The following is a 22,016-nucleotide window of genomic DNA, read 5'->3' as shown; positions in this document are numbered from 1 at the left end:
TCGAAAATGAAGTTTCCTACAGGCCTGCAAAATATTTGTCAACTCCAGTTATCAATTCTTTGTTTGGAGTGAATCTTCGTCTACAAGAACAATTTTCAGTTTTGGGAAGAGATGGAAGTCTCAAGGAGCCAGATCAGGTGAATAAGGCAGGTGTGGCAACAATTCATATCTTAGTTCGTGTAATTTTGCCATAGCGACGGCACATGTGTGTGGGCAGAGTCGCGGCACTCGTCTTGTAGATAATTTTTTCATTTCTAATTCTTCAGTTAAAATGTGATATACCCTATCAGATGACATCTGGTAAGAATGAGCACTTTCATGCACTTTCAACTGGCGATCCTCCATGACCATTTTGCGCACTTTTGCAATGATTTCCAGAGCAGTGACACATCTTGGCCGACCACTGTGCCAATCATCATCTAAGTTTTCTTGATCAAATTTAAATTCATTTGTCCACTTAGCAACAGTTGAATATGAAGAAGCAGAGTTCCACTGATGTGGCACGTGTTTACAGGCAACAGTCCAATGAATATCACGTGAACCTCTCGTGGTGATTCTGAGAACCTTTCAAACCATCCTCGTAAGGCAGGGTTGTAGACTGTCCCCAATGTCATTCAGTCTGTACACTGAGCAAGCTAAAGGAAAGCAAAGATAAATTAAGAAAATAAATTTCAGGGAAAATGAATACAAACATTGAGGTCTGCTGACAATGTTGTAATTCTGTCAGAGACAGTAAAGGACTTCAAAGGGCAGCTGAATGGATTGGGCAGTGTCTTGAAAATAGAACACAACATGAGCATCAACAAAAGTAAAACAAGAGTAATGGAATGAACTTGAACTGAATTAGATGACACTGAGAGAATTAGATTAGGAAATGAGACACTGAGAGTAGTAGATCAGTTTTGCTATTTGGGCAGTAAAATAACTGATGACGGCCAAAGTAGAAAGGATATAAAAAGCACACTGGGAAGAGCAGGAAAAAGTCACTGAAAAAAGAGATATTTTTTAATGTCAAATATTAATTTAAGTGCTACAAACTCTTTCCTAAAGGTATTTGTCTGGAGTGTAGCCTTATACACAAGTGAAATATGGGCAATAAGCAGTTCAGACAAGAAAAGAACAGAAGCTTTAGAAATGTGTTGTGATAGAAGAAAGCTGGAGATTATATGGGTAGATCAAATAACTAATAAGGAAGTTCTGGATCACACTGGGGAGAACAGAAATATATGGCACAATGTGACTAAAAGAAGGGATGAGTTGGTAGGACACAGTCTGAGACATGGAGGATCGGTGAATTTGGTAATGGAGAGTAAAAATTGTACAGGGGGCCCTCAGCAAGCATATCATGAGAGGGCCAAACAGATATAGGTTGCAGTAGTTATTCGGAGATGAAAAAGCTTGCACAAGATAAGATTGGCATGGTGAGCTGCATAAAACCAGTCTTCGGACTGAAAGCCACAACAAAAACATAATTGAGTACTTAGTCAAAGATTTTTATAGCTGAATACCTCAGTCTTTTCAGTGTCACACAAAGCCTGAGTGATGGAAAGTGTAAAACAGTTCTCCTTCTACTATGATATTTGTGAATCTTACTGTTGTTTTCAAACTGTTACTGACTGCTGATTACAAACTTCATAAGAGAGTAAATGTACTATGAGGCTGTTGTCAGTGTGCCCGACTTGTTAAAGACCTGTCTAGAAGAGGTTGTAGAGTGGAGATCACACACAGTTCTTAGTGCACGCTTCTGTGTAACAAACACTTTTTTCCTCAATGACAAGTTACCCCAGAATATGATGCTCTATAATATAAAAACAAACATGGAAAAGCTAAGTATTATTAATATTATTCTGAACTAGCTGGAGTACCTGGTACCTCAGGGAAGTGATATGAGATTGTGTGGTAGTTGGAATAAAAGGACAAACTTTAATGTATACGTGGTGAAAAAAATTATTGGAAACGTATTCTAACTATTCACAATATTTGATTATAAACAACATTTTTCATTTTGTTATCTTATAAGCACAAATTTTTCTAATTTACTACTCGAGAGCAAGCTACCATTAGAGAAGCAAGAGTCTTTGAGGCTGATACTGCGATATTTTGAAGTTTGTCCTTGCAGTTTGCTTATTGTAAAAATGTAGGCTAATTTGATCGGAAACTGTAGTCTTTTAAATTGGAACCAGTGGTATTCTGGGGATAAATTGTGTGTGTTCTTAGTATTTTCCAGTCATAAGTTTGGCTCTGATGATGTTATTCGATAGCTGCTTGACGATCATCCTTGTTCCATTACATAGTTTTGGTGAGTTGAGATTTCTGGGTAGCATGATTGGAGATCCAATTTCAAGTTTATTTATTTAATCGTATGGCTAGGACCCCCCGTCGAGCAGGTCGTTCGCTGGGTGCCGGTCTTCCAATTCGACGCTACTTCGGCGACCTGCACTCCATGAGGATGATAGCATAATGATGAGGACAGCACAACACCTAGTCCCTGGACAGAGAAAATTCCCCGACTCAGCTGGGAATCGAACCCGGGCCTAGAGGATTGACAATCCATCACGCTGACCATTCAGCTACCGGGAGCGGGCCAATTTTAAGTTGAAGACAGTGTAATGGTATTCCTGGCACTTGCAAAGAGTTTAGAAATTCTGCAGGGAAGTTCACACTTTTTTCAGCATTTACCTTTGTGTCAATCAGTTTGTATATTCTCTTTTCACCAGAAATTTTCTTTTGAATATTAAAGCTGATATCACCGATAATATTCTTTTAGTTGCCAAAACTGCCCTTTCAAATAGGCAGTCCAGACTGGTATAGTAGTGAACAATGTTTGGTTAAATTTGGTCGAGGAGTTCATTTTCAGCAGTGGCTATGTTGTAGAAATCACTTGAGTTTAGTGAGGCCGGTCATCTGGTCAGTAGGATATGTGCCTTCACCTATTTGTAAAAGCTGTTGAGCCAAATGTGCTGTTGTTGCATCTTTCAATAGTTCAACTCTCACATTTTATTGTTAGTCGCAGTATTTGTATGGGTGGCCAGAGATGTGATTTCTTTAAGCATCCAATGATCTCATCTGCTGATGCTGAATTGGGGATAACTGGAAGTGTTTGTCAAAAATCTCCTGAGCATATGAGTAGAGCTCCTCCCATTACTTCAGAGTTTCCTCACAAGCCTTGTAATGTTCTGTCTATGACTTTGAGTGATTTCGTGTGTGCCATTGTGCTTTCATCCCAGAAGATAATTTTAGCATGGTTTAGATGTTTACCCCATCGAGATGCTCTTGAGATTTTACATACCGTGAATTGTTCTTTGGTTATATTCAACGGAAGTTGTAGGGTGGAATGACGAGTTTGTCCTCCTTGTGTAAGTGCGGCTGCAATGCCAGATGACCCCAGAGCAAGTGTGATGTGTTGTTTAGCACATATTTCTGCCAGCAATAGATTTATTAGAAACGTTTTCCTGATGTCGCCTGGCGCATCCAGCTAAATAATTCTGCCAGTGTTGTTGTCGATCCGGTCCATGATAAAGCTGTAAATTTCCTTTTAATTTTTATTGAGGATCGTTTGTTGTGAGCAATGTACTGAAATTGTTCATCAACGCTGTAGCTTTTCCCCTTTGTAATTTCAAAGTTTAGCGCACTGATAGCATCTTTTCGTGGTGCTTGCATCCCAAGTTGTACTAACGTCTGGTTGTTTATTACTAAATATCTATCTTCTGGGCAAATGAGTTTTTCATTGAAGATGTCATCGTTGAATTCGATAGTGAATTCAAGATGAACTTGTCGGATTTGGTATAGTAGGTTGTCACTCATCCTCTCTTTGAAGGAGTCCCATAGCTGTTTTGCATTTGATGGGTTACATGTTGTTAGAATTATGGCAAATAAATCTCTCATTTGTTCAGCAGAGGCTGTTAGTGAGGCTTCCTGTACTGTTAATTCTCACTCGTCATTGTTTTCCAGTAGTCCTAAGTGTTGGCATGTTTCTCTGTATGTCTGGCACAGCCAACCATCAACAGTCTGGAGATCTGTGAAACTTTCTGGTTCCCATATTTTGTGTAGCAACATCCAGAGATAGAAACATTCGGCATTGTTTGGATGCACGGTATATACTCAGCCTGGTGCACCAGTTTTCATTATTCCTGAATGATCTTCTACTGCATTTCCTTGTTTTCGTCATTGAAAGATTTTTCTTGTTTTGCTCTGCATATAACAGGTAGAGACGTCAACACACAGTAATGTTTTTGTGAACGGATCTGTTTGGCACAGCTGGTAAAGAGCTGTAATTTTTCTGCAGTGTCTTTTGTGAAGTAAACTCTCTATCCATTTTTCAAACATACTGCTAGATTTGCACAGTTGGCTGACATTTGTGCATGGAAATACACGCTGCTTCATTATTTTGATGTGTCTTCCCATCTGGTACATGACAATGTCACTGTATCTTCCCATTTGATACATGAGAGTCTTGTTGTTTCCATTTTATTGTTTGCTATCTTTGGCTATTTGAAATACTGCCATATCACTGCTTTTGTTCAGATACTTACAGATATATTGATGAATTTCACAGAATTGGAGTATTCTACATTTCTGTGCACTTGGAACATTTTGTAAAGTAGTGTGTTATACAATACTACCCACTGAATATTTATTTCCAGTTTGTCGCTGTCTCATATTCGATTTTTGCTGTGAAGCCACCATTTTTGGGTGATCATCATCTGTATTCGGAATAGCCATCAACTCAAGTTTGCGCATCATCCAAGTACAGTTTTGTGTGCGTGTGTGTGTTTGTGTGTGTGTGTGTGTGTGTGTGTGTGTGTGTGTGTGTGTGTGTGTGTGTGTGTGTATTTTCCATCAGTTATACATGGTGCATTGGCGTTTGATGGCCTGCATGGTCTGTGAATTATGTTTTCTGCTGCTGTGCCGTACTATTCTGGATCTTATTGTGCATTGAGAAATTCAGCTTGGATGATTTTATCAATATCCATGGGATCAAGTCTGTTGTGTAGCCATATGAGATCATTTTTGCCACTCGATTATGTACACCCAGCATCTAACAGTTCCAAAGGTGTGGTATTTTGTGATGACTTCAATAAATCTCGTTTGTTTTTGTCAGAAAACTCGGGCCATTATGTTGTGTCGATGTATGGAGCTTGTCCGTACCTCAGTTGTTCTTTGATTTCTAGCCACGAGTTGCATGTGAATGTTAAGAAGAGATCAGATCATCCATGTGTCAAAGCATCTTGAATGTACCTGTGCCTGTATCTTGAACTTCCTATGTATGATGAGGGTAAGATCGCCATCATTCCAATGTCGTCAACCGTTCTGTCATCTATGACTGCGTCTCAAAATTCAATGTATTCTTCAGTCATCTATGATTGTGTCTCAAAAGTGAATGTATTCTTCAGTCATCTTCTGCATCTCAAAAGTGAATGTATTCTACAGTGACTACTTTCTTCTGATTGTCTTATCTAAAGCACCCATTCTGCTTCTATTTTTGCATACCAGGAATTGCTGGAATAAACGGCAAGTACTGAGAATATGAGTGTATGTTTTATTGTCTCTGATCATTAAGCAGTAAGCGTAGAACTCCTTGGAAGTGACTTTTTTTATTTGCTTCTATGGCTGTTTCAGGTTGGATTTGTTTGACATTAAAATGATAGTCATCCTCTCCATGCAGAACTATTAATGGATATTGGAGGTTATCATATGAGCAGTGTGTCTCTGCAATGCATTTCAGTTCTTCTCTTCATTGTAAAACTGTGTCACTTCCCCCCCCCCTCCACACACACACACACACAATTATGATGGCAACTTCATCTATCTGAGGTGTATAAAATCAATGTTCGTGTTCTCCAGGTGGTCTTTTGTTGGCTCAAACTACAACTTTACAATCATCAGAAATCATTCATTCTAGTGCTGTTTTGAATATATGAATCAGTTGAATGTATCTATGTAAGATCCTCTGTACATCTTGGACTACTCATCTCAATCCACTGATATTTGTGCTTTGTTGATGAATTTCTGTTTCTTCATTCCCAATGAAATATAATTGCAGAAATTTATCGTCTTCATAGGGCAGTTGTAATAATGAGCCCATGTTGTGACAGATAAGTCCTTGGATTGAAAAAAACATAATCAATATCATCTCTGTTAGTGTTGACTGAAGTGACACCAAAAGAAGTCATTTGGAAGCAGGCACTGTATGCTTTTATTTTTTGAAGAAAGTGTTTTGACTCTGGAGTTTCCCCGGTCATGTAGTGTAAAAATTCCTGTGGAGGTGCTTCCAGTGGTACTAATCCAATTTTTCCATTCATGCTCTACTGAAATTTTTTGCATTGCAAAATTGGCAGATGTTATCCATTATTTCTTACTACATTAAGTTTCTGTTTGTTATATTCTTTTGTCAGCCTGTAGTGGAATGCTTCATTTGTTAGATTGTACTGTTTACTTTTCCTCATCTGCGCTTCTTGTAGGATAATTTTCATGGCTGGCTTGAGTTAGCTATCTTTTATTGTAAGACTGGGTCGCAATTTATGATTCTTCAATCCATTCATTTTGTTGTCCTTCGGTTTCTCCGCTTCTCACAGTGCTCACTGTTGATCGTTGGAAACTTAGACATGCTTCGATCTCTTCATCTCTTTCACTTTTTCGCTGTTCTTTTTTGTTTTCATCATTTTGCTTTAGAACTGGCAAGATCTGCTCCTCTTTTACATTTGGGCAGTGTCTAAAAAATTAACCATATCAACCTATTATTAATAAATGCACTAAGACACTTTACACACTTTATTTTCAATTTATATACAATCACTGTATAACTTTGACTACTCACACTCACTGTTTGTTTTTATTCACTCACTGCACTACTTTCCCAGTTCCTCCCTTCATCACTGATAAGAAACTGATGTTAAAGTCCATGATGGGTCTTGCTTCATATGCCCATACCAATCGATAGCCCCACCAGTGGTGAATTCCAGAATGTACCATAAATGCTTTGAATGGTCCACAATGTTCCAACACATTCCACAAAATTCAAGACTGTTTTGGGATGTTCTGCGATGTTCCCGAGCATTCTGGAATCTTCCTCGAAGTTGCCAACTATTCCTGGATCTTCCAGAACATATCAGGTCATGGTGGAAAATTCTGGAAAGTTGTGGAATGCTCTCGAATGTTCTGAAATGTCCTAGAAATTTCTAGAGGACGAAACTTCCCAGCCCTTACATCTTCAGATAAAAATGGGAATCTTCTTCATGGATGGAGGAGAGAAGGTACTACACCATATAACTCCCTTGATTGTACTGGGACTCGTTTGAGATTGTTAACGGTGTGCACATTGTACACTTACTTTTATTATACTGATTAGAGTCCAGTGTGTTAATCATTATGACACTTCAGCAGGAATGTAGAAATAAAACTGATCAAAGCAAATATTATTTTAGCACTGCACAGGTAATGGTCTAAAAGACTGAGCTATGCAGGCACACCTGACATCCTGCCCTCATAGCTTCAATTCTCCCAGCACCTCTCTCATACTACACTGAAGTGCCAAAGAAACTGGTATAGGCATGCCTAGGCAAACAGGCAGAATGTGGCGCTGCAGTTAGCAACACCTACATAAGACAATAAGTGTCAGACACAGTTGTTAGATTGATTACTGCTGCTACAATGGCAGGTTATCAAGATTTAAGTGAGTTTGAACATGGTGTTACAGTCAGCGCATGAGCAACGGGACACAGCATCTCCGAAGTAGCGATGAAGTGGGGATTTTCCCGTACGGCCATTTCACAAGTGTACCATGAATATCAGGAATCCAGTGAAACATCAAATCTCCAATATTGCTGCAGCCGGAAAAGGATTCTGCAAGAACGGGCCAATGATGACTGAAGAGAATCATTCAATGTGGCAGAAGAGCAACCCTCCTGTGCAAATTGCCGCAGATTTCAATGCTGGGCTATCAAACAAGTGTCAGTGTGCGAACCCTTCAACAAACACCATCAATATCTGCACAACACAAAGCTTTACACCTCGCCTGAGCCTGTCAACATTGACATGGGACTGTTGATGACTGGAAACATGTTGCCTGGGCGGATGAGTCTCATTTCAAATTGAATCGAGCAGATTGATGTGTACAGGTATGGAAACAACCTCATGAGACCATGGACCCTGAATGTCAGCAGGGAACTGTTTGAGCTGTTGGAGGTTCTGTAATGGTGTGGGGTGCGTGCAGTTGGAGGGATATGGGAACACTGATATGCCTAGGTACAACCCTGACAGGTGACATGTAAGTAAGGGTGCTGTCTAATCACCTGCATCCATTCATGTCCACTGTGCATTCTGACAGACTTGGGCAATTACAGCAGGACAATGCGACACCCCATACATCCAGAATTGCTACCCAGTGGCTACAGGAACACTGTTCTGAGTTTAAACACTTCCGCTGGACATCAGAGTCCTCAGACGTGAACATTATTGAGCTTATTTGGGATGCCTTGTAATGTGCTTTTCAGAAGAGATCTCTACACCCTCATACTCTTATGGATTTATGGACAGGAATCATGGTGTCAGCTCTCTCCAGCACTACTTCAGATGAGTCCATGCCACATCATGTTGCGGCAGTTCTGTGTGCTCGCAGTGGGCCTACATGATATTAGGCAGGTGTACCAGTTTATTTGGCTCTTCAGAGTAGCTTTGATGGTAGATCATTTGTTGTGTGCTGATAACTCAGTTGGTAAGAAAATTGCACACAAAAGTAAGATCCAGAATTCGAGTTCCAGTCTGGCATGAAATTTTATTCTGTCAGGAGGTGTCAAATGAGTGTACACACTGTTGTAGAATGAAAGATTTATTCAGCATTTTGTTATATCTGTGCTTGGATTAAGCAAGTTACTAAGACAGAGGAATGCAATGCCGGAAGAGAAAACCTGTGTACATATACGGGATTCATTATAAGGAAAGGAAATTTGTCAGAAATGGGTCAGACATGTAACAAATAATTATTGTAATGCATTATCTAGTAAGTAATTGTAAAGTAAAACTTACAGTATCTCATTCTGTGGCTGACTTCCTATGACAGGGAGCATAGGAAACACGGCAAGAAATATACTCGACACACACCAGACCATTATTAGTCCTCGATTACCATTGTTTTGTCCTTTTATGTAAAGGGGCCAGCACAATATGCCCAACATTCCAAAACTTAGTACAAATCTATGAAAAAATGAGAGTACCTGACAATTAATATTAAAATGAGTTGATGTTCAACAAGTTCGTATGTATCCATACTTGAACCATATTTGAGACAGATACTTACAAGGATTTCAATGCCAATTATGTATGCAAAAACCAGAAGTATTCCATATTTTGCATCACAGTACTGCTTGGCATGGTTAAGTACATTAACCAGAATATCAAAGTCTTGAAAGACATCCCACCAAAGAATTTGTGGTAAGCAGCAGTAAACATAGAATTGAGATGGTAAAGACTGCACTGAAAACATACAAAATCATATTATAAATAACAACAAAATAATTAGTGTGGTACATAACAATAAGTCACTATGCTTTAATATACATGATAAAAATGCTGTTATGTAAGCTTCTCAGTTTAGCAAAATAATGGAAATCATTTCTTTCCATCTCTGGGACTGGGTGTAAGATTGTTCATTATTGCCAAATAACTGATTCAAGAAGTCTCAAGTTGTCATACTGCACCTCAAGCAACTACACTTGCCACACATATGGAAGCTTTGACCCTGATAGCCACTCCATTGCATCCACTGGCATAACTCATTTTAAATCAGTTAGCCATGTAAATCCTTTTCTGGTTACTATATCAGCTTCCTCATCCCCATGCATTCCTATGTACCTAAGTGCCCATCAGAATGACACTGCTTTCTCTAATGACAATTATGAAAAGGATAGACTGATACTCACCATTTAGTGGAGTCATTGAGTCGCAGATAGAAGACTGTCAAACAAGTACGCTTTTGGCCAAAAAGGCCTTCATTGAAATTACACACACACAGAATAGGAGTAGGGGACAGCACAATGCTGGTTGTGGGAGCATATAGGGATGAAATGGAAAGACAGTAGAGCAGCTAGATACAGTCAGGAGGTTAGATGGGGAGGGGGCTCGACGAAGTATCGGGAAAGGTGAGAAGTACAAAGACTGTGGGTGCGTTGGTGGAACAGAGAGCTGTGTAGTGCTGGAGTGGGAACAGGTAAGGGAAAAAGGTGTGTGCCGGACAATGACTAACAAAGGTTGAGGCCAGAAGGCTTACAGGAACATAGTGTATATTGTAGGGGAAGTTCCCACTGCGCAATTAAGAAAAGTTGGTCTTGGTAGGAAGGATCCAGATAACATAGGCTGTGAAGCAGTCATTAAAATGACGAACATTGTGTTGGTCAGCGTGCTCAGCAACCGGGTGGTCCAGGTGAATCTTTGCCACAGTTTCTTGGTGACCATTCATGTGGACGGACAGCTTGATGATTGTCATGCCCATGTACAATGCAACACAGTAGTTGCAGCTTAGCTTGTAGATCACATGGCTGGTTTCACAGGTAGCCCTGCTTCTGATGGGACAGATGATGCTTGACCGGACTCAAGTAGGCGGCAGTGGAAGGATGTCTGAGACAGGTCTTGCAGCTAGGTCTGTTATAGGAATAAGAGCCATGAGGCAAGGTGTTGGGAGCAGGGGCTGTGTAGGGATAGATGAGGATATTATATACGTTCGGTGGGCAGAAGAATACCACTGAAGTCCTTTTTGGTTGAAAGCTTACTTGTTTCGCAGTATTTTTGTTACACCTATCTGAGACTCAACATCTTCGCTATACGGTGAGTAGCGATCTATCCTTTTCATAACACTGTCATTATTCCATCCCAGATTTCTCCATTGCTTTGCTTGACTTCTTCTGTAACTTTTTTAATGGAGTAGGGTGTTCTGAGACAGGAGTACTTAAATAACGAAAGACGTAAACATAATCACTCACTGTACAGTTGAGGAACTGATCAGCCAACAGGCATACAAATAAGGCAAATACCAATGCTAGGCTTTTGGACAATGTCCTTCATATGGACTTTGGTCATCCAGTGGAACAACACTCTGCTGGCACAACATGCTCTACTTCAATGCCTACTTCACAATCTGTGCCAGTTGGATCCTAACTGCTCCCCTCCATATGATCTATTCATAGTCCCTCTTCCCTCCAAATCCACATCTCCAGTTCATCATGTGCCATACGCTACTTCCCTTGCCTGTCGCAGGATGAGCTCACCAGTCGCACATTTATATCCTGCTGCTTCACTGCCTCTCCTTCCCAGATGTCTTCCCCCCTTTTCTTCATCCCTGCCTCCCCCTCTCCTTCTCCTTGCTCCTCTCATCCAACCTCCTTCACAGAATCGCTAACTCCAGTAGAGCTGCAATACTGGGACAATGGGAGTTCCCACCTGCGCAATTCAGAAAGCTGGTGTTGGTGGGGAGGAGGCATATGGCACAGGCTGTGAAGCAGTCACTGAAATGAAGAATGTTTTGTTGGGTGGCATGCTGAGCAAAAGGGTGGTCCAGTTGTTTCGTGGCCCTGAGTTACTAGGGAAATGCTCCTCTGTGGCCGGACAGTGAGACTTTGGGTAGTGGTGGGTGACTGGAAAGAGAAGGCAAGGGAGATTATTTTTGTACAAGGTTGGGAGGATAATTACGGTCTGCAAAGGCCTCAGTATCTTTAAGGTGGAGGTCAACACCTAGGAAGTTGGCTTGTTGGTTTGAGGAGGACCAGGTGAAGCGAATGGGGAAGAAGGTGTTGAGCTTCTGGAGGAATGTGGATAGGGTGTTAGGGTGTCCTCACCCTCGATCCATATCACAAAGATGTCATCAATGAATCTGAACCAGGTGAGGGGTTTAGGATTCTGGTTGTTAAGGAAGGATTCCTCTAGATGCTACATGAATACAATGGAATAGGATGGTGCCATGCGGGTACCCATAGCCGTACCCTGGTTTTGTTTGTAGGTAATGTCTGCAAAGGAAAAGTAATTGCGGGTGAGGATACACTTGATCGTGGGGACTAGGATGCAGGTTGTTGGTTTGGAATGCATTGGGCATTGAGAAAGGTAACATTCAATAGCAGTAAGGCCATGGGACATTAGGGATGTTACTGTAAAGAGAGGCGGCATCAATAGTGATGAGCAGGGCATCGTGTGGTAAAGGAATAGGAAATGTGGAGAGTTGATGGAAGAAATGGTTGGTATCTTTGATGTAGGAGGGTAGGTGTTGAATAATGTGCTGAAGGCATTGATCTACGAAAGCAGAAATTCTCTCAGTGGAAGCACAGTAACTGGCCACAATGAGGTGTCCTTGGTGGTTGGGTTTATTGAGTTTAGGAAGCATGTAGAAGGTAGGAGTGCAGGGACTGGTAGGGGTGAGGAGAGAGATGGACTCTGGGGAGAGGTTCTGGGATGGGCCTAAGGGTTTGAGGAGAGACTGGAGATCCTACTGGATCTCCGGAATGTGGTCACTGTGGCAAGGCTTGCAGAAGGATGTATCCCCCAAATGGCGTTACCATCAAATTGCCCATCTTCAGCTGCTACACTTCTCCACAATGACCTCCATCTGTTCAGGTTCCGCCAATCTTTATCCCTCACCAAATAGTCCTGCAAAACCATATCAATCAAGCCCAAGGCTCCTTGCTATACCTTGTCTATATTTGTAATATTCTCCTGCTATGCAATCCCTAGTTCCTGGAACCTACAACACACACTGAAACTCTTGCCCTCCAGGAACTAGAGCAACATGCACAACGCTGCCTCAGAAAGGTCTATACACTGCTCACTTCCTACTCCTGCCTTGGGACAGCACTGTTCACCACCTCTACAACAACCTCCAGACATCCCCCACGTCCCCTCAAAGCTGACAAATACTTTCTCACAGACCCACTTCATTTACCCAACCCTCCATAACTCACTTCCACCACCACCACCACCACTACCACCACACTGAATCCAGAACTCAAACAGACCTGAAACACAGTCATGAATCTTTCCTCCAAACACCTTAGCACCACAGAAATATCAGCCCTTTCCGTGTTCTCTTACTCATTATTTACCACATATTGACACACCACGTTGATTTAAGGATAAATTTTTGCTGATTGGGTCTCATAAAATTATGTCAAAAGTTTGTATGTCACATTCATGTAAGGGTGGCCACAGCTATCTCCCTTTTAACTTTACCTTAAGATATAAGTAGGCTGAATTGTCATGGGGCACTCACTGTTTGTTTCATAGCCTGAGGGAGCTTAATGTTACTGTACAATATGAGGTTAGCAGATAATTTCTACAGCAATGGACATCACACATGATGCTGTCAATAGCTGCCCAACCCCTCCCTTACAAATGCCATCCTGGAGCAGCGACCTCCCCCTTTCCAGGCAGTGTTAAGTGAGTTACAGTTAATATTCATCATCAAACGTGCATTCACGAGCACAGTGAGCTGCACGCGACAATACTTGATAAATGTTAGGCCCATATGTTGCTTTTTTCCCTTTCTCTAAATTTGTAATCATATAAACTGCGTGTGATAGCACTGTGATGTGTTAGTTCTACCCACATTGGTATTTAAACTGTGTAGTGTAGTGAGTTCAATATTCTGTGTTTCTGGTATGTTTATACTGCTTTGGGCAGTTAGGTAGATATTTTTTTCTCTCATCATTTTCTTTTATCTGTGTTCTGACTGCATTTGGTAATGTTGTGTTATCGTTGAGTGCATTTCATTTTGTCTACATTATTTTGCTTTTATGAGCTATATTACTTCCTATTTGTAATTATTTTTTCTGTACATGTTTCTAATGTTCTCTTGTTTGATTATGTGTTTGTACTTTGGCTGCACTGTAGGTTAAGGTATAGATAGATAGAAAGATAGATTGATATGCAGTGATTACATGCCCTGCAGACCATGCGCTGCTTCCACTAACTGACTCCATTCCTTCCTGTTTTGTGCCCGGTTCCTCCACGTGTCTTCAATTCCCAGGGCTGCTAGGTCCTTCGCCAGGTCGTCCATTCAGCGCTGACTTGGTCGCCCAATGGGGCGTTTGGTGTTTGGTTTCCCCACTAGTGCCATCTTCGCCTGTCTTCCATCCGGCATACGGGCTACATGGTCTGCCCACTCTATTCTTTTGCTCTTTATCTTCTGTAGGATATTTGGTTGTCGCATCAGAAGGTAGATTTACTCGTTTTTCCTCCTCCTCTATTCTCCGTTATCTAAAACTGGTCCCCATATCTTCTTCATTGCTCTTCTTTCAGATATTAATAGCTTTTCCCTTTCTCGCTTAGTCATGCTCCATGTTTCTGAACCGTACATTGCTGCTGGGCATATCACTGCGCTGTAGATTTTCATCCTAATGTTCACTGAGATCGATTTAGAGCCGGGCGTCTCTCTGAGAGAATGCATGCATTTCCTTCCCACTGCTATTCTTTCCTTGATGTCCATTTTTATTTTGTTGTCCGTGGTAAACCAAGGTCCCAAGTATTTGAACTGGTGTACTCTCTTGAACCTCTTGCCATCTGTCTCAAGAAATTCTTCCTGCTCTTGTCTTCTTCCTAATTGCATGAACTCTGATTTCTCTCGATTCACTTTTAGCCCTACCTTCTGTGCATAATTGTCCATTTTCTGGTACATTTCTTTCAACTCGTGCTTTAATTCACTTAGTAGTGCTATGTCATCTGCATATGCGAGACAACTGAATTTACTGTCCATCTCTACTCCAGCACACTCCTGTGCCTACACTCTTTTATTACTTTCTCTAAGATGACACTGAACAGAACAAATGAGAGAGCATCGCCTTGTCTGAGGACAGTCTCAGTCTCGAATGTTTCTGATGTGGCTCCTCGGAAACGTACTGTTGCCTTTGACCCTTCCATACAAGCTTGCACCATTCTCACTAGCTTCTCAGGGATTCTGAAGTCACACATTGCATTGTATAAGCTATTCCTGTGGTTGCTGTCATATGCAAGTTGAAAATCAACGAACAGGCTGTAGATATCTTTATCATATTCCCAGTGTTTTTCAAACAATTGTCTTAGTGTGAAAATGTGATCTACTGTCAACTGGTCTGGTCAAAAGCCAGCTTGGTACTCCTGTATGTTGTTCTCTATGAATGGTTGCAATTTTCTGAGGATAATGATGGACAGCACCTTATACGTTACATTCAACAAGCTGATTCCTCTGTAGTTACTGCATTCCATTTTGCTTCCCTTATTGTATATTGGGCATATTATAGCCAATTTTCATTCTTCTGGCAGGGTCTCCTTCTCCCATATCAAATGGATCAGTTTATATATCTCTAAGTGTAAGCTCTCACCTCCCTCCTTGATTAATTCTGATGTTATTCTGTCCTCTCCTGGGGCTTTGTTGTTTCTGAGTCCTTCGACTGCAATCTTCATTTTTCTTCACTAACTTCCCATTGTTCTTCATCTTTCCTTTCTTCCGTAGTGTTTGCAGGTAATATCTCATCTTGATCTGGGCAATTCAACAGTTCCGAGAAGTATTCTTTCCATCTTTGTACAATTCTTTCCTTGTCATTTATCAAGTTGCCGTTCTTATCTCTAATGAAAAAAATGGGGCTCTGAAATCCATGTTTCCGATTTTTTATGTATTGGAAGAATTGCCTTGAGTTCTTGTTTCGGCTCTCTGCCTCAACTTGTTCTAGCAAAATGTTTACACATATTCCCTTCTCTGCTCTTAGGATTCGCTTTGTCTCCCTTCTGATGTTGACAAAATGTTCCCTTTTCTGCTCATTATCCCTGTCAGCTTGCCACTTCTCCCTCATCTTCCCTCTCTTTTCTGTAGCCTTCTTCATTATCTTCTTTCTTCCCAATATATCCTCCGCTACACTTAGTACCGTGGAATTTATTTCTTCCCACCTTTCCTCCATGTTCTCTCTTGGTTCCAGGGTCTCTAGGACCTCAATATGGTTTTTGATTTCTATAGAATATTGTTCTTTAACAGAACTTTCTCGTAGTTTCTCAACATTCAAAGCAGGTTTTAGTGTCCCCTTCTTCTTATGCGTGTAGGTGAACATGAGTTTAAGCCTGCACACAATGAGGCAGTGGTCTGATGCACAGTCGGCTCCTCTATATGACCTCACGGCCACGACTCTCTGGCTATAGCACTGGTCCACCAAAATGTGATCTATTCTGGTTGGTGGTTCTTCCATCCGGTGAACACCATGTTCCCTTATGTATTCTCTTGTGTTCAAAGTAAGTCGAACTTACTCTCAGGTTCTTTGAGGTAGGTTAAGGTATAACAATGTATATTTCTTCCCTTTATCTTTCTTCTGATGGACCACCCCCCCATTAGTGCTAATTTTGTTGTGACAGTGCCACGAGATTTAAAATTGCCGCTACGTCAGTACGCAAACACGGCGATAGAGGCACTCCACAGCTAGGCTGAGCGCGGGAGCACCACCTAGCTATGAATGGCACCGGCCGCATGTCACGGCACGGCAGTTGAGTGACAGTTACGGAGTTGGTAGCATGAAACCCCCTATTGTTTCTACGTTTGTATATCCACGCAATTTATTAGTGAATTAAAGGTTATAACACTTTTTGGCGACGAGGTCGGATATTTTTTTTCCAGCGTTGGAGTATTGTGCATTCGTGTCTGGGCAGACATGGAACAGCTTCTGCAAGCGCTCATTGAACAACAAACGCAGCTGACGGCTGCTATTCAGGCGTTGTCGACGTCGCTTACTCATCGTCTGTCGTTCTCTTCTCCGCCTCCGTTCCCTCCTTACGACGAGGCCGCTGAAGACTGGGAGGATTATGAGAAGCGTTTGCGGCAACACTTCTTGGCTTTCGGCGTTGTCGACGCTCCAATGTGTAAGTCGTTATTTCTATCTTGGATTTACCCACGGATCTATCAGCTACTATCTCAGTTAGCCCCTCTGCGGGAACCTGCCTCTCTGTCCTTCCAAGAAGTGTGTGACTTATTGTCTAACCATTACCGAAAAAACACCCACGTCGTTGCCGCCCGCGTGGCGTTCTACCGGTGTCGTAAACAGCCCCATCAATCTTACCGGGCTTGGGCGGCGGAACTACACGGTCTGAGTAGGAAATGTCAGTTTGTCACGGACACTCATCATGAGTCTTATGCTGATTCAGTGGTTAGGCATGCTATTCTACGGCTTGCTCCTGATAAAGAAGTTCGGCAACGTGCCCTACAACTGCCAAACCCGTTGTTGTCGGAAGTTCTCAGCATCACTCAATCCTTTGAAGTGTCTCATGCTGCTGGCGCGCAAATAGACGCATGGTGTGATGTAGGCGCAGTACAGTCAACTTTCGACACGGACAATTTGCCTGTTTCCCAGGAGAACAAAGATGTGGCGGCGGTTCACTCGCGTAAATAACGTCGCATTGGGCCGCAACGCTTGCAGCGAAAACAGCAACCACAGAAACAGGTTCGTCCCGCCCTTCCTTCTTGTCCACATTGTTTCGTACAGCATGACAGGGCCGCATGTCCAAAACGTTGGGCCACGTGTAATTCATGTAGGAAAAAAGGCCACATTGCTTCTGTGTGTCAGTCCCCTAAAGTTCCTGTCGACGAGGACGAGGCATTGGACATGGATGTTAACTGTGTGCTTTCTCAAACAAATAAGTTGTTTGTTACTGTTCGTGTTCTGGATAAAGACATTCGCATGCAAGTGGATACTGGCTCTGCAGTAACTCTCATTAATTCTCGCACATATTTGGAGTTGGGCTCCCCTCCCTTGCGAACTTATAATAAGCAGAAAATCCCTATCGTTGGCCAGTTTGATGCTTCCACTGCCTACAAGTCTGTTGTTAGGCCCCTCACGTTTTATGTGGTGGATCATGCGGGCACTGAAAATCTGTTCGGTTATGATGCTTTCCAGTTGTTTGGGTTCTCCATTGATGATGATGTGCACCTCATATCTGAGGATATTCCGTATCAACAGCTGGATGGATTGTGTTCTGAATTCTCATCCGTGTTCTCTGCTGGTCTGGGTCGTGCCAAGAATTTTGAAGCCCACATTACTCTTAAACCTACAGCTCGCCCTAAGCTTTTCCGGGCACGCCCTATTCTGATGGTGTTGCGTGCACCTGTCAAGGCTGAGATAGACAGGTTAACAGCTTCAGGGATTCTCCTTCCTGTTACCTCCAGCGAATGGGCATTGCCAATCGTGGTGGTTTCTAAACCAAATGGGAGTCTGCGATTGTGTGGCGATTTTAAAGCCACTGTCAACGCTCAAAGCCTCATTGACACTTATCCTCTTCCCCGTCCTGAGGAGTTATTTACCAAGCTCGCTGGGGGCCATTTCTTTTCCAAACTTGACTTATCGGAGGCGTACCATCAGTTGCCGTTGGATGAGTCTTCCAAGGAATTTCTCGTCATCAACACTCCTTGTGGGTTGTATCAGTACCAGCGGTTACCTTTTGGTGTCGCTAGCGCGCCGGCCATTTTTCAGCAGTTTTTGGAACAGCTCACGGCTTCCGTTTCTGGCTGCATCAACTACCTGGATGACATTGTTGTCACGGGGGCCTCCACTGAGGAGCACCTTTGCAATTTGCGTTCCTTATTTCGGGTTCTGCATTCAGCTGGGTTGAAGTGCAATCTGGACAAGTCACAGTTCTTCCAACCCTCCATTGTGTATCTTGGTTTCCACTTGTCCCGTGAAGGTATACGTCCTCTACGTCAGCACGTTGCGGCCATTACCGCTCTTCCCCGGCCGTCTACGGTCAAAGAACTTCAGGCGTTTCTAGGCAAGACTGCTTATTATCACAAATTCATTCCATCCGCGGCGGCGGTGGCTCATCCTCTGCATCAGCTGTTACGCAAAAACGTTCCTTTCTGTTGGTCCGACGAGTGTGAGCAGGCTTTTGTCCGCCTGAAGGCTCATTTGCAGTCAGCGCCTTGTCTTGCCACATTCCGTCTGGGTCAGCACTTGGTTCTGGCGACTGACGCGTCACAGTATGGCCTAGGGGCTGTTCTCGCCCATCGGCATGAGGATGGGTCGGAACGACCCATCGCCTATGCTTCCAAGACGCTCAACGATGCCCAACGGCGTTACTCTCAAATCGAAAAGGAGGCGCTCGCTATCATTTATGCTCTAAAAAAGTTCAGCGTTTTTTTGTATGGTTCTAAGTTTCACCTCATCACCGACCACAAGCCGCTGGTCTCTCTGTTCAGCCCCTCGGCGTCGCTTCTGGATAAGGCAGCTCACCGCCTGCAACGTTGGGCCTTATACTTGTCTCGTTTTCACTATGAGATTCACTATCGCCCCACGGCCCAGCACGCCAACGCTGACGCGTTGTCGCGTTTGCCGATGGGCCCCGACCCGGTTTTCGATCGAGATGAACTACTCTGTTTCCACATTGATGAGGAAGAACGTCGTGCGGTCGAGGATTTTCCACTTACAGGTTCGCAGGTCGCGTCGGCTACTGCGCGGGACCCGGTCCTGCGTCAGGTGATCGGTTTTGTTCAACGGGGTTAGCCGGACAGGACCAAGGGCCGGGCATCGGATCCCCTTCGCAACTACCATGCCTTGCGCCTTCGTCTGTCTGTTCGTGGGGGTGTTGTTATTCTGGCCACGGCTGGCGCATCTCCACGGGTCGTGGTGCCAGCTTCTCTTCACAAAGGTGTTCTCAAACTATTGCATGAAGGCCATTGGGGGATTTCTCGGACTAAGTCCCTGGCCTGCAGGCATGTTTATTGGCCCGGTATCGATTCGGACATCTCCCACATGGTCGCTGCGTGTGGTCAGTGTGCTCAACAACTGGCTGCGCCCCGTACAATGCCCTCTCCGTGGCCTGATCCGGCGCAGCCATGGGAATGGGTGCACGCTGACTTTGCTGGCCCCTTCCTCGGCACTTATTGGCTACTGTTGATTGACGCTTTCTCGAAGTTTCCGTTTGTGGTTTGATGTCCATCGCCCACCACTGCGGCGACGACGCTGGCTTTGTCCAAGATCTTTGCGCTAGAAGGTCTTCCATCCATGATTGTCACGGACAACGGCCGTCAGTTCTCTTCGCACGCCTTCCGTGATTTTTGTACTGGACAAGGGATTCATCATGACAGCACCGCCCTTCCATCCCCAATCGAATGGGGAGGTCGAGCGCCTTGTCCGCACTTTAAAAAGCCAGATGAAAAAATTCCTTACTGATTTTTCTACCGATGACGCTCTGTTGCAATTTCTGAGTTCTTATTGCTTCACGCCTCTGGGTGATCGCAACCCTGCTGAACTCTTGCATGGCCGCCAACCGCGCACTCTACTGCACCTGCTTCACCCTGTCAGGCCTAGTACTGTGTCCCCTAGTGCGGGAAAATACTCGGTGGGCGCCGACGTGTGGGCACGAGGGTATGGATCTCGCCCTAAATGGATTCCAGGGGTGGTCAAGGCTCTTCGTGGCCGCCGGCTTTGTGAAATACGTACGGACGACAGCATGGTTGTTCGCCATTACGACCAGATGCGCCCACGAGTGGTGGACACGCCGGTGCCACCGCCCCTTCTTTTGCCTCCACCAGCCCGAGAAGCCAGTCCTGTCGCTGCTGCCGCTCTCCCGTGCGTGTCGCTGCAGCCAACGTCGCTGCCACTTCCGAGTACGCTGAAACCGGTCCCAGTCGCGACGCCGCCTTCTCCGGGACCCATCTCGCTGGAGCACACCCCCAGGTCCCCGACACCTATGGATGCTGCTCCGGAGTTTTCACCCATCATCTCGTCCAGGAGGCACGTTCCACGCACAAGCTTCCGTCCTGGACATTTTCGACCATATTCTTGTGTTTCTCCGCGGGATCTTCTCAGGGTCTCCCAAGAGGCCATGGATTTCTCCGCACTGTCCGTGTCTCCAAGGAAGTGGGTGTCCTTTTTTTTTTCAAGGGGGGAAAAGTGTTGTGACAGTGCCACGAGATTTAAAAGTGCCGCTATGTCAGTACGCAAACACGGCGATAGAGGCGCTCCGCAGCTCGGCTGAGCGCGGGAGCGCCACCTAGCTATGAACGGCGCTGGCCGCATGTCACAGCACGGCAGTTGAGTGACAGATACGGAGTTGGTAGCATGAAACCCCCTATTGTTTCTACGTTTGTATATCCACGCAATTTATTAGTGAATTAAAGGTTATAACAAATTTTCGTAAATTCCGTTAGAATTTAGAAACAATTTTCGTGCCGAAATTTAAGCAATTATCGAGTAGTGATGATATTGATTATGATGACAGCACTATGGTCACTTGTTTTTTTTTCCCGCCAGAATGAGCAACGGAGTCACATGGAGGTGTTTAACTGTGTGCTTGGTGTGAAGATGTTAAGGAATCAAGCTAAGAGGACAAGTAAATTTTGTGACTATAAAGGTGTTTGAAGCTGTGCAATCATTTGTGTACCTCATGACACGTAATCCACAGTTCGCCAAGTTCAAAAACCACAAGAGCAATTGCAAGAACATGATTAGGTGCATGCAAGCATTTCATCCACGCTGGTAAATGAAACTTGGATTACCTATATTGCCACGAATGCCGCATCTGGATTGCAGTGTGGGATGGTGTATTGTGGTGTAGTGTTAGTGTATGTATCAGTGTATCAACATATTTGTTACTTTGTGAAGCATGTAACAGTGCAGCACTGTGTAGTGCAAGTGTTAAAAAAAATACATCAATGGATTATACTAGGCTGAAACTTAAATTTTGGTAATTGGCCCTCCTTTATTCCTCTTGTTGGTTATCATTTATTACAGCAACACTCAGGCTGCTGCTCCTAGACTGCAGGGGAAGAACAAATGGCAATTGGATTTACGAGGTGAGTGGGTAGGAATAAGCCAACGCAGACTGTACTATAAACCCCCCCTGCCCTTCGGCTTTTGCTTACAGGCCTCACCCTTTGCTCCACTTCCAAATTGAGTCATGCAGGACTTGTTAAAGATTATGCTTGAATGGTGAACAAAAATGGTTCAAATGGCTCTGAGAACTATGGGACTTAACTGCTGAGGTCATCAGTCCCCTAGAACTTAGAACTACTTAAACCTAACTAACCTAAGGAC

The 22,016-nt window shown here is 43.5% G+C and overlaps 1 protein-coding gene across 2 annotated transcripts in view; it reads right to left on the bottom strand.

The window, feature by feature from the left end:
- Nucleotides 1-22,016, bottom strand: part of LOC126191154 (GPI ethanolamine phosphate transferase 1) — a 276,012-nt gene that overhangs the window by 60,263 nt on the left and 193,733 nt on the right. For both annotated transcript variants that reach the window (XM_049931924.1, XM_049931925.1), the window contains exons 9-10: nt 9,296-9,471; nt 9,025-9,212 (exon numbers count right to left, since the gene is read on the bottom strand). In XM_049931924.1, coding sequence (XP_049787881.1) covers nt 9,025-9,212; nt 9,296-9,471 — 364 coding nt within the window. The remainder of the gene's footprint in view (nt 1-9,024; nt 9,213-9,295; nt 9,472-22,016) is intronic.

This window comes from Schistocerca cancellata, chromosome 6 (genome assembly GCF_023864275.1).
Source record: "Schistocerca cancellata isolate TAMUIC-IGC-003103 chromosome 6, iqSchCanc2.1, whole genome shotgun sequence".
Lineage (NCBI taxonomy): Eukaryota > Metazoa > Arthropoda > Insecta > Orthoptera > Acrididae > Schistocerca > Schistocerca cancellata.
Note: the sequence above shows the minus strand (reverse complement) of the source record. Positions and strands in the feature narration are given on the sequence as shown.